Source organism: Lucilia cuprina, chromosome 4 (assembly GCF_022045245.1).
Source record: "Lucilia cuprina isolate Lc7/37 chromosome 4, ASM2204524v1, whole genome shotgun sequence".
Taxonomy (NCBI): domain Eukaryota; kingdom Metazoa; phylum Arthropoda; class Insecta; order Diptera; family Calliphoridae; genus Lucilia; species Lucilia cuprina.
The window spans coordinates 82044695-82059060 of NC_060952.1; the positions used below are offsets into that span (position 1 = coordinate 82044695).

A 14366-nucleotide genomic window follows, 5' to 3' on the forward strand; every position below is an offset into this window, starting at 1 on the left:
AAGGCGAGGTACAAATCAAGTTAAATGCGCTATTATGAAAACTAATTCATAATTTCTTACTTGTTATTTTTAGATATCCGATAGTGTCTATGCCTATTTACAGTAGTTTTCCGATTTAACGAACCCATATGTTGTCAGGCCTGTTCGTAAAATTGAAAAGTTCGTTATATGTGGTACTAAGTAAAACGTGGGTTTTTGGTAGGAAAATAATTAAAAATAGGTACATAAAATATTTTTTAAATGTATTTTATAAAAATTAATTCTTTTTTATAAAAATAGCACAAAACACAAAATTCCGAATCTTATATACCCATCTTCAAACCATATTGGTGTCGAATTTAATCGCTGTATTTTTAATTCTGTCATGAGCTTTAAAGTTATTTCTCGAAGTTCATCGCTATACTCGCATTTTTAAGCGAGTAATGAACATTGAAGTAATTTTCTTAAGGGGGCCTGATATGGAGGGTAAGGTTAATAACGTACTCGTATTGTTAAGCGAGTATTGAGCGTTAAAGTCATTATCTGAAGGACGGACGGACATAGCTACATCGAACTTTAATAAGAACCCAGAATGAGTTACAGTTGTGGGTATAAAAGCACCGCTTGCTACAGCTTAGATTATTTGTTATTTTGGATAAATGTCATTTTATCTTAATTTAAATAATAATATTTTTATTAGTTCGTTAAACAGAGTACAAAAAACAAGTTTTGTTCGTTATTTAAGGTATTAAATAGGAAAAATTAGCTTGTTCGTTAAATGCGATGTTCGTAGAATTGAATGGTCGTTAAATCGGAAAACTACTGTATTGCCATTTTTATATTTGATATTTCAGCTTGTAACTTAGTAGAGTCATCTTAAGTTAATTACTCAATGAATAATGTAATTCGATTTAAAAATAGTCCAAAATGTTTAAAATTTTATGATCCTGCTTATTTTTGTATAAATGTATAAATTGAGAGGAAAAAAACACTTCGGGATTTTAAAATCCTGAAAATCCCCGGGATTTCATTTTTAAAATTCCCGGTTTTCGGTACTTTCAAATCCCGAAAATTCCGGGAATCGGGAATTCCCGTTTGGCATACCTAGTTCAGTTGTATTGGGGCTAGGTGAAAAAATGGATCGTTGTTAACCATTTTCAATAGGCTTCATTGAATTATCTCCAAAAATGTGACCTGTATTTTGATTACAAGTTTTACAAGCACTATTCGGTGGTTCAGTTATATGGGGGCTAGGTGAAATAATGTATCGATCTTAACCATTTTCAATAGATCATGTACCAAATTTCATTGAATTATCTTCAAAATTGCGACCTATAGTTTGATTACAAGGTGAACATGGACGGACGGACTGACGGAAGGACATAGCTAAATCGACTCAAAAAATGATTCTGAGCCGATTGGTATACTTTAAGTTGGGTATAGGACCAATATTATTGTGCGTTACAAACATCAGGACAAACCCAATATAACCTCTCCACTAAAGTGGGGTAGGGTATAATAATACTTAATAATTTTAACAATATAAAACAAGTATGAATGTATAGTCGGGCGAAGCCGACCATATGATACCCTACACCAGCCAGTATGTATGTTAAAAATGGGGATTATTTAAAAAAATAAAGCATTTGGTTTGTTTTTTAACTTTATTTCGGAATATTTTTACTTTTTTTTGGCAAAAAAAGATATTTTTTAAGAGGGCTTAAAGGGGAGTAGGGCAAAATATGGCACTATCCTTAAAAATGTTGGTAGGGGGAGTTAAGTCTTCTTCAATATTATTTATGTAGAATTTAAAAGTGTTATTTGGGTTTGTAAATGAATTTTGACCTTTAAGTCAAAATTCATTTAATCGACTCAGAAAATGATTCTAAGCTAATTGGTATACTTTAAGGTGGGTATAGGACGAATATTTTTGTATGTTACAAACATCAGCACAAACCCAATATACCCACCCCACTAAAGTGTAGGGTATAAATAGACATACATCTTTATTCATTTTTGCCCTTTTTTATTAGGAAATTAAATAGCGTTTATCATCAACACTTATTTTGTTTTAATCGTTGTTAATTATTTGACTATTAAAAATTTATAATTAACAAACAATGTTTGTTATATTGAGTTTAATGTTGTTAATAAGCGATATGTACTTTAATTGTTAACAAACCTGATATAACATTTTAAAAATGTGCAAACATTTTAAAATATTTGCATTGTATTAAATTGATGCCATATTATAATAATACAATTTAACGAACGATTTGTTAAACTAAATATCTATTAATATTTAATACAAATTAAAAATCAATAGGAGAATATGATGGACTATATGATTGATTGTATGATTTTTAAGAACTGAAATGCTATTTTAAGGGACCTACTGGGCTGAATAGTGCTGCAGTGCAAACCTCGATTAAACCTAAAATCAAACTATAATTAAAACTTAATTGGGACTATACGATTAAGCATAAAACTAAACCTTCTTGAAACTTCTTATTGAAGTTAAAAAGAACTTCGATTGAAGCCACAATTTACTTCTATTGAGACCTCTCAATCAGTTCCAATTATCGTTTATTTTTTCAATAATATTTGAAATATTACAAAACTTTTTAATCTGAATAAAAATCAGATACCGCTAGTACTTTTAATATACCACTAATAATATTTGTAACAACATCTTCAACTGCTTTAGTTGTATTCTTTTTCAATTCCTTCCACAAATCAAACCAATTGTCATTGATGACAGCATTAATACTTTCCGATAAAACAGCATTATTATTAACAATATTTTGCAAATTGAAAACAATTCTGAAAATAGAAAAATTTAAAATGAAATCAATATATATATTTTAAACCTTTAATAAAACACTCACTTCTTGGGCTCTATGGACCAACATTTTAGCTTTTTGATTTTACCAAAATTCTTATCATTTCGCTGTTCCAATTCTATTTTTGCTTTGAACTTGAAAACTATATCTTTAAAATCCACTTTACCTTTACCCTTGCCATTTAGGGGCAAGAGTAAAAGTTTACCATTCATTATATAATCACCATCTATGGTGACTTGCGGTACCAAGATATCAAGTTCTAAAGGTTTCGTTAAATTCTTATCAAAACCTTGAATACGTAATACTTTCAGTTTCTCCAGACCTCCCACGACTACAGAATTGAATTTAAAATTTAATTGTACTGGTGAATCGGCCGCACTTTCCGCAAATATAAGTTCTTTAAGCGTAATAGCGGAAATATTGGGTAAACCAAATTCAGCATTACCATAAGGATATAGTTCCAAAACTTTCATAAAACTTTTGGTTATACAATCTTCATTATTAGTAGATTTACATTTTTGTATTTCAGGTGCTGAAATGTTAATACAATTTAAAAACTACAGATCTTTAAAAATATAATCCATATTCTTAAACTTACGTAAATCTGCGAATGCACCTCTTAAAAAGAAGACTATTATAAGAAACAAAGTTGGAATTTTTGTTTCCATTTTGAATTGTATTTAGTTAAACTTTTAATTTAAATTAAAACTTACGCATAAACTAATATATTTCAACTGTAAATCTCAATCATTTTTATTACGCTTTATATATTCCGAACTTCAAGAACGCATCAATATTTAATTGATTTTCAAAAAAAAAAAAAACGTATACTATTTTGTCCCCAGACAGTGCTTTATATAATTGTTTTGCAATTAAAATTTTGCGACTAGAAATTTATTTAATAAATGCAGTTTCTCAAAGTTAAACTAGATTAATAGCAAATACTTACTTCCTATTAACGGAAGTGTAAGTAGGCAATTTTATTAATTAAGCGAAATAGTTACATGTAATTATGTTATTCACTTTATGACATGACCTAGTAGTATTGATTAGGGGTTCCCATCACAGCCTCTTGAAAAAGTTAATAAATTCTCGTAAATTTCAAGTTTTTTTTTTCATTTTGTTTTAAAATGATGACATCACAACATGAGATATGATTTATCACTTTATCTACTTATAATGGATATACTCCAATACTGATTGGGCTTACTTTTATAACCCTAACCCGCATTATCACAATGTCTGGTTACTTTTAATCTTAAGGTCAAATTGACATTTTTCATACCAACAGTATTTTAATCGTCAAAATAACTTTCGGTTGAACGATAACCGAAGGTGGAGTTAACGGGACTGCGAGAGTTTTAACTATGCTGAACACGCTTGCACTTAACACCTTTAACAAAAAAACTAACTAACTAACTAACTAACTAACTAACTAACTAACTAACTTAATAACTTAATAACTAAATAACTAACTAACTAACCAACGAACGAACTAACTAACTAACTATATATATATCTATCTATCTATCTATCTATCTATCTATCTATCTATCTATCTATCTATCTATCTATCTATCTATCTATCTATCTATCTATCTATCTATCTATCTATCTATCTATCTATCTATCTATCTATCTATCTATCTATCTATCTATCTATCTATCGATCTGCTAATCTTTGAGGGGAACATTTTGACAGTTTTGTATTTCGTATGACAAATTTTCGGTTTTGGTCTGACTGCAAGTTGCCATTAAGAAGCTATATTTAAATCATCATCTATAACATTTAATAATTTATTAAATACTTTTCCAATCTTAAATAAATTCTACATAAAGATTTTAATGATTTTTTTTTTAAATTTCATTTATTATACACATTTTATTTAATATTACAAATATTTATACATTAATTGAATTTCAATTACAAAACTTTTACTTATTTCAATGTGATGTTTTTTTCTTAATTGGAAAATATTTTTTTTACTAAATATAAATCATTGCACCCGCAGTGTTGTGATATTGAACCAAATTTAAAAATATAAAATATTTAATTGAAATTTTAACTTAAATTTTAATAAATATATTATATGTGTATGTATCTAAAACAAAATTTAAGTAAATTATTTTTAACTAATTCAATGTTTTAAGTAAAACAAACTTTTGAGATAATAGGAAGAGAATAAAATATATTTTAAAATAGAAAAATGAATTCCTTTCAAGTACTTGATTTAGTTTATAAAGTTTAGGATATTTTTGAAAAACAAAATAATTTCACAGCCTTTTGCTACAAGTAGTTTAGGAAATTTTTTGGAAAAAAATTGTTAGTTAAAAAAAAAATAATAAATTTAAAAACTTAAAAATTTCGAGAAATTTTTTAAATTAAAAAAAATGTTTAATAATAATTTAGTTGATAACTTTTTGGAAACAAAAATTGTTTGGTGGGTCTCAAAATAACAATGTAGCGATTTTAATCGATTCTTTAAATCTTAAAAATATTAGGAGGGATTATATTCATTACTCTCTATGTTAGATTTATATGAATTTGAGTTTTATGTGAGCAAAATTTTAAGCAATGTATAATAATATTTGAGAAAACTAATTGATTTTGTCAATTTTATAAGCGAAAACTAGAGTTAAACTAGAGAGCGTTCTGTGTGGATCGAAACAAATTGTAGAGCGGTTGAGGCAAAACTTTCTAATAACATTTTATCTAAACGCTTAAAATTTGACCATTGCTTGCTTCACACGAATCAGTTAGATTCGGTACAGAATCTCAGTAATGGACTGTTCAGATTTTCTATTTAAATAGACTAAAGTGAAGCGTAGAAAAGGTAGTAATCAAATAGAGCAATACCTGTACTATAAGGCACTTCATTTCTTTCTTTAAATGCTCGATATGTGAATGTAAATGCTCGAATCATCAGTTGTATAGAATAACCTTTTCCAAAATAACCTTTTCTAAAGTGAAGCGTATCACAGAGATAGAGCTTTCTGCATAGAAAAATATAGTCGGATAGAGCAAGGTCTTAAAATGTGACTAATGCTTGCTTCACACGAATCTGTTACATTTAATACAGGATCCCTATAATGGTTTAGTCAGATTTTATTCAAATTGACTGTTCTCGTCCCAGAGAAAGAATGCGTTCTGCCTTTATACTTAAGGCACTTTCATTCTTTCTAAACGCTAGAAATTTTACCAATGCTCGCTTCACACGAATCACTTTCATTCCGTACAAGTTCTCGGTAATAGACTAGTCAGATTTTCTACCTAAATAAACTTTTTATATATTTTGTTCTAAAGTGAAGCGTATTCCAGAGAGAACGTTCCCCATCTATCAAAAAATAAGTAGTCAAATAGACCAAGGTCTGGACTTTTGGGCACAATATTACTCTTTCATATACGGCCGCATATTCTGTTCATTATTTTTAGGCCAATGGCCTTTTTAAATGAATCAAATGCATTCGATACAGGTTCCTCATGATCTGGTCAGATTTTAACTGCTGATTTCAAGTCTCTTAATCTCATTTAATACATTATCTTAGCGCCATTGCTTCATCTATGTTGAATCTACTTTTCTAAAATTATGTTTTGCATAGCGTTATAGCAGGATTTGGGAGCTGAAGTTTGCTCTTCAATTCTAGTCGTATATACCTATTCTGGTTTTTTATAGATAGCGAAGTCTATTAATCTAAATCCTCGTTCGCTTCTGAACGAATCAATTCTTATTCAGCCAAAGATAATCAACTCAGCAACAGCTGTATCAATCGAAAGTTTTTCCTCAGGGAAGAACATCCAATCACAGCCAATTTGTTACAACAAAAAGCGAGGTCGATTTGTATGTTTGTTAAAATCCCCGCTCCTGAACGACCCGATTCTCAATCGGACAAAGCAACAGCTGTATCAACCGAAAATGTTTACCCCAGGGAAGAACATCCAGTCACAGCCATTCTGTTACAACAAGCCAAGTCCGTTTGTTTATTTATTAAAACCAATTTTCTAAAGTCCTCAGATATCTTTTGAATCCAAATCTTTAATAATTTTGTAAGACATGCTCCCGAGAAGTTTCCTATAGAAAATCAACAAAATTGATCACAAATCTGACAAATGAACGATATATAAACAGATTTTATGCTCACCTAGAAACTATTAATGTTTAAGATAGAGAGTTTTGCATATAATCCCTTGATATTTTATATATTTTTTCTATTATAACTTTTTTTTAAATTACAAATTTTATTTAAAATATCCCATTGTTTCAGAGTTCCCACTTAACATTTTTTCAATAAAAATTTGAAATAGAGAGCTTTTAAAAAAATTCATTAAATTAAAAAAAATATATATTAAAAAAAATAACACAATTTTATCTTACTTATAACATTATTTTAAAAACCTAATTATAATTATTGTTTTTTTTTTCTAATTTAATTTTCATAAAATTAATTTTCATAAAATTAAGTAATTTTCTCTTCTCCTCCTTCTTTTGACTAATTATCATTAGCCTGCCAATTGTTTTGTTTTAAATACATTATATTATTATAATTATTATTATCATTTATACCTTTGGTGTTGTTGTTATTAGTTTTATATAGAAATTATCTAAATTTCTTATGATTTTTCTTTCAAATGTGTTTTGTCTTAATTGTATTATATTAGTATTAGAAATTTGAAATATCAATGAATGCTAGCTAATGATATTTGATGAACCAATGGCAAAAAGTATATTTATACTATTGCTATTATTATGGTCACCTTCTTCACCATAATTATCATCATCATCATCTTCATCATCACTATCATCTGTTTCTATACTACCCAGTAATGGCTACGCATCTTCATCATTATTGATATCATTTTCAACATCTGGATTTGTGGCAATTCTGTAAAGAAAATATAGAAATTTCATAAATTTTTAAATATTTTCAAATAATTTTGTTCAGTGTATTAAGTTTTATTTTTCAAATAAGTCTTTGTGTGTTTGTGTTTAAATAATGTTGTATGTAATTGTGTTTTGTTTTATCTTTAAGCTTTTGGTAAAGTAAAGTTTAAGCCTATGTAATTGTTAAGCTTTCATGTGAACTTTATACAGTTGCATTGTTGTATTACATCTGTAAAAGCCCCCTGTAATGTATATGGGCGTATTATGAAATAGGGGTTAACATTTTTAAACAACATTTAGCAGAAATTTTGTTTAATTCAATTTTTTAAGATTCCTAAATGGTAGAACATTTCTAAATATATACTTTAATCAAAATTCATTCTTATTACAACTATTGAAAGGAGTGTATTTTGGATTTGTACTCATGATCGTTAATCTTAATAATCGAGTCAATACCACTTTCCGAGTCGATTTAGACATGTCCTATCATGTTAACATTTTTTTTTTTCAAATCTTTAAATGAGATTTAGTGGAGGATCCACAAATTTGTATATGGAGCTCATAATTGATCATTCAATGAATTTTGGTACAATGGCGATTTTCCCAATAAACGAGGCAAATTTGACCCTATCCTAGTTAGTCAGTTATTTAGTTAGTTAATTAAGTAGTTAGTAAGTAAGTTAGTTAGGTAGTTAGTTAGTTAGTTAGTTAGTTAGTTAGTTAGTTTGTTAGATTGTTTGATACTCGACCTAATGCTTCAATGTAGGGTGAATATAATCGGTCACAACCGAACTTTTGTACTTGTAAATAATCAAAAAAAATATATTCATCGATCCGTTGTCGTTAAAGACCCTTTAAAAGTCAAAATATTATGATTCAGTATAATATTTCAACAAAATTGAAGTTTATTTAAAAAGAACATACTTAGTCGGATATAACTCAACTTTCGTACTTGATAATGATTAAAAGCAGTTAAAGAACATCGAACAAATAAATGTCTTTATATCCTTTGTCGTCTTATAGGTCTTCAGAAACAATATATCATGATCCAGTAAATAGTTTAGAATAAAAAATCTTTTCTTTATTAAAAAAAATAATTTAAATGCACTTAATTTATTTTGGCATATTATAGCTTTATTAGGAAAACAGATATTTCCATTATTTTTAAAAATCCGATTTCATTCATGTGGCCGCACCCGTTGGCTTTGCAAAAGTTTTTTCTGTCTGTCCAATTTGCTAAAACTTTTCTGGATGTTTTCTTCTTTCATTTCATAAATAGCAATAGGTTCCACAAGAGAAATTCCATAGGCCTCTAATCACACTTCTAATGAGGCCAATTGACATGATCAAAATTTTGAACATGGTAGTAATCATAGTTCTGTTGACTGAAGTTGATTATATATGTAGCAGTTGCATTCTTCAGATCCTTATAGCCAAATTAACGTTGTTCAAGAGAAAAATGGCTGACTTAAATTCTCGATATCCGTATTAAAATAACATTTATTTAAACAAGGAAAACTACTTGTAGGATTACCTAATACATTTAAATCATTATTTCGATATATTAATCACTTTAAGGTGACAAGATTGGATATTTATGGATGAAGGAAGAGTTATTGGAATTTGTCACATATTCATTTTATTAACAATTCCATGGACTCCATTCCATATCACAACTGAGAACACCCTGTTGCATAGCCCAAAAATAGTTATCGATAACTTTGATTAAGAGGAAATATAACAGGGTGTTCTGAAAATAAAATACCTATAACAATTAACATCCACATTGATCTTGAAACCTTTTATACACGGTGTAATTAACAAGGTAACAGCACTTAAGAGCAACCGCACGATTGTCAAAAATTTTTGTTTATATGGAGTTTGACAAACGTGCGGTTTAAGCTTATATAAATATCTATACATACAAAATTGTAAACAATGATCAGCTAAGCTAGTGATGTCACCTTGTATTCAATACATTCTGCTCTCATATGAATTAAAAACAAAAATTCGTTAAGAGAAAGTATAGGAGCTATAACTTTCAAAAGTGTGCAAACAACATTGACATGTGAACATTTGGGGAATAAATTGGCGGACTAGGATAGTAGGGGACGTGGTACCTTCCATATAAATTAAATATGAAATTTCATATATATAAACAACTATTATATCTAGAATCTTCAAATTTTCCACAAAGAACTTTACCATTCATGTGAACATGGGAGGTACCATACCGCTATTGCAAACTATCAATCGGGGGCGTGGTACCGCGATTATGAAATAAAATAAAACTTCATATGACTGGAAAACTATCGAGTAAGAATCTTCGAAAATCATAATCTTAAAACCTGTGTCTTCTGAACAATTTTTGCTAGAATTAATAGGTGAAAATAAAACCATGTTTGCATAAAACCCTGTTTGACCAAAATGTCCAACTTTGACACCCTCAAAATCCGGTCTACTATCCAATTATACTAACCTTGCGCAAATTTCATGACCTTAAATATTTCAAGAATGTGTCACTTGTCAAATTTGTTAGAAGTTCCATTCTCAATTAAATCAAAAACTGTCACTTCATCAACAGCTGTATCTATCGTATGTTTTTGTCCCCAGAAAAAAAAAAATAATTGGAAAGAAAGTTCTTCATCTTTACAACGTCAAACGCACCCAAATAAAACGAAGTACTTCCAAAAGAATAACATTTATCACCACTTGTGACAAGCCTGTGTTTAAATCATCACTTCTTCACGTCTTTTTCAGTACTTCCATGAAGTAAATTCTACTTATTTTTCCTATCTTTGGATGTTCTTTTTTTGCTGGTTATCTGTGGAACGATCTGTTTTCCAATTAAATCAATGTCTGTTACAATCATTGGGGTCAAAGGTCAATATTACAATTATACACATTTTCGTTTTCAATTTTACACGTTATATTTAAACGTGTGAAACTGTTTAACATTGCCAGAGACATGGAAGATACAATTCAAGAACAAATCATTAAATCGTTCCAACGTCAAATGTATTTTCGGAACGATCCGTTTAATAATTAAATGTAGGACTGTCACATCACTTTCTTCTTAACCTAGTATAATTAGTTTATTTGGTTACGTGTCATAATGTGGAGTGACATAATGGTCCATGGACATTATGGGAAACCAAAAAGTTTTATAATGTCAGTGGACGTTATGACAATTCTTAAGAGCTTTCTAATGTCCATGGACATTGGGACAATTTTAAAAGAAAGATGCATTGAAAAATTTGTTAAGAACTCAAGAAAGAGAAGATCTTATCCCGAAAAGTCTTGCTGCTAAATTTGGTGTATGTTGCATTTTTCTTTAAAAAAAGTGCTCTCGATAGACAGCCCGGTCGCAGGTGTTTTAAATTCTGAGTTATCTCGAATATTTTCTTCGCTTAAATAGGCCTTTTTTTGATAAATGGATTCTTTTAAATGATCCACCAAGTAAGGGTCACAATGTCAGTGAACGTTATGACAATTATTATATGTGTCATAATGTCCTTGGACTTTATAATTGGTTCATTTGGTGATGGGTCATAGTGTCGAGCGACATAATTTTTATGGACGTTATGATAAACTAAAAAGTGTCAGTGCACGTCTAATGTCCATGGCCATAGGACACTCAAAAAATTTGGAAAATGTGTTAAAAATTTAGAAAAGTTAAGCACTTATCCTGAAAAGAATTGCTGCTAAATTTGGCGTATGTTGCTTTTTAGATTCCTTTAAAGTCTTCGATAGACAGCCCTTGGCCGAGAGCAGGTGTTTTAAATTATGAGGACTTTTTTGATAAATGCACTCTTTTATGTGTCAAAATGTCTATGGACTTTGTGTCACTCAGAATACCATCTACAGGTATTCTGAGGTATTTCGAATACCATCTTTGGTTAATAAAGCCTTTTAATTCTATGGACTTTATGTCATTTTGCTCGTAGACATGACTGTCGAGGTGAATCGAACCTCCGAACCTCACATTCATCCCGTACCATATACAATTAATACCAACTCATTTCCAACGCTTAGTCCCACAGTTACTCCTCTGTGGGCTATCTGTTGTTTTCGGCAACAGCACCGAACTTAACCCGAAATATTGACTATTATCATGCATCAGTCTTTTAACCGCCACTTACTCTCCCCACTTACCACAGCCACTACGTGAATCCCGAAGGAATCTCAACCAACTGACCAGCCACGACATAGTCCTGCGGGCAACTGGCCACCCGTAGTACCAGATTCTGCGGTGCTGGTCAGACCTATGGCAATCTATGCAAGGACTAAGCCAAGCAGTAGACTGTAAACAATTTTTCAGTCCCGGCCAGACTGGAGGTATTGCTCATAGACATTGTGACACTTTTGAAATTGACACTATGACTTAATTAAGTGTATCATAACGTCAATGGACATTATGTCATTTGACATTATGACACGACACCTATTTCGAATACCACTTTTGCTAAGTAAAGCCTTTTTTGTGATAATTAAACTTCTTTAAATCCATGAACTTTATGTCATTGGGTTCATAGAAATTATGAAATTTTCATAACGTCCCATGGACACTATGACACTATGTCATAACGTCAATTGACATTATATCACTAGACATTATGACACGCCACCTATTTCGTTCTCTAAGTTAGGCCTTTTTTATCATAATTTTACTTCTTTAAATCCATTATGTTTATAGACATTTTGACACTTTTGAAATTTTAATAACGTCCATGGACATTATGAAATAGTTAAGTGTGTCATAACGTCAATAGACACTATGTCATTGGACATTATGGCACACCACCTATTTCGAATAACACCTTCTCTAAGTTAAGCCTTTTTTATTATAATTAAACTTCTTGAAATCCATGAACTATATGTCATTTTGTTCATAGACATTGTGATACTTTTGAAATTGTCATAACGTCCATGGACACTATGATTCAGTTAAGTGTGTTATAACGTCAATGGACATTATGACACGCCACCTATTTCGATTACCACCTTCGCTAAGGACTTTCTGTCATTTTGCTCATAGACATTGTGACACTTTTAAAATTGTCATAACGTCCATGGACATTATGACTTAATTAAGTGTGTCATAGTCCATGGACATTATGTCATTAGACATTATGACAAACAACCTTTTTGGAATACCACCTTCTCTAGGATAAGCCTTTCTTATGATAATTAAACCTTTTTAAATCCATGAACTTTATGTCATTATGTTCATAGACAGTGTGACACTTTTGAAATTGTCATAACTTTCATGGACACTATGACTCAAGTAAGTGTGTTATAACATCAATGGACATTATGTCATTAAACATTATGACACGCCACCTATTTCAAACACCACCATCCATGAACTTTATTATGTTCATAGACATTGTGACACTTTTGAAATTTGTTATAACGTCAATGGACACTATGACCCAATATAGTGTGTTTTACCGTCAATGGACACTATGTCATTGGACATTATGACACGCCACCTATTTCGAAAAAATTAAACATTTTTTATGATAATTAAACTTCTTTAAATCCATGAATTTTATGTCATTATGTTCATAGATATTATGACACTTTTGAAATTGTAATACTTCCACGGAAATTGTGACTCTTAAAGGGACAAGTTAACTTTTGATTTTTCCTACATATTTATAATACAAATCTGTCTTTAATATAGAACAGAATATAAACATTTATATATTCTACAGAAAGATCACATGGGGAATTTATCATTAAATTTACAACAAAAACTAACTAAGGAGTGAGATCGAAAAATTCTTAACACACGTTTTACATTACATTTTTCAACCAAAGTATTATTTGATTTTTTTTTTTGATCAAGTTACCTTTGAAAAACATGTCAGTTATTATGTGTAATGTCAATTATATTAATTTTTTTGTTAATCTGATTAAAATGAGTGACCAGCAAAAAGTGCGTACTGAAATTATTAAATATTTTCAACTAAACCCAACTTGGTCTTACAAAAAGTTGGCCAAGCAAACAAAGGTCTGCCGTCAAACTGTTTCCAATGTTATTAAATAGTACCGGGAGAACTTGTCAGTTGATAGAAAACCTGGTTCAGGTAGAAGGAATGGTCCACATGATTTTTCTAAAGCCAAAAAATAGAACGCATTTTCAAAAGAGCTCCCAACACATCCGGTAGGAAAGCAGCTCGGTTAGCTCAGTGCTCGGACTATTTGGTACGAAAAGTTAAAGCTAATGCAGGTTTAAAAACATACAAGGCTCAAAAAGTTCCTGACAGCAACGCTGCTAAAAATTTAGAGGCCAAAAACAGAGCACGGAAATTGAAGTCAAGTTTTATAAAAAAATATTCTTGCTGCATAATGGATGACGAAACGTATGTTCTGGCAGATTTTTCGCAACTTCCAGGTCAAAAGTTTTATGTTGCTGATGCTCGAGGGAATGTTGAAGAAAAGTTTAGGACCCAAAAGCAGACAAAATTTCCCAGAAAGTTCTTGGTATGGCAAGCAATATGCAGTTGCGGCAAAAGAAGCCAATCATTTGTTACAACGGGCTCTATAAATACCGAAATTTACATCAAGGAATGTTTACAAAAAAGGCTGCTTCCATTCATAAGAATGTGTCCACTTATTTTTGGCCTGACTTGGCATCCTGTCACTATGGTAAACA

General features: G+C 30.2%; 2 protein-coding genes across 2 annotated transcripts in view; both read right to left on the reverse strand.

Annotated features, from left to right (window-relative positions):
* The window catches only part of LOC111678480, a 9810-nt gene extending 6320 nt beyond the window's left edge, over positions 1 to 3490 (reverse strand). Inside the window, exons 1-3 of the mRNA XM_023439850.2 lie at positions 3421 to 3490; positions 2868 to 3354; positions 2628 to 2748 (exon numbers count right to left, since the gene is read on the reverse strand). Of these exons, the coding sequence (XP_023295618.2) occupies positions 2628 to 2748; positions 2868 to 3354; positions 3421 to 3490 (678 nt within the window). The remainder of the gene's footprint in view (positions 1 to 2627; positions 2749 to 2867; positions 3355 to 3420) is intronic.
* A 3814-nt stretch (positions 3491 to 7304) lies between these two features.
* Positions 7305 to 14366, reverse strand: part of LOC111684771 (protein Malvolio) — a 36534-nt gene continuing 29472 nt past the window's right edge. Inside the window, exon 12 of the mRNA XM_046948713.1 lies at positions 7305 to 7703. Coding sequence (XP_046804669.1) covers positions 7649 to 7703 — 55 coding nt within the window. The 3' untranslated portion in view covers positions 7305 to 7648. The remainder of the gene's footprint in view (positions 7704 to 14366) is intronic.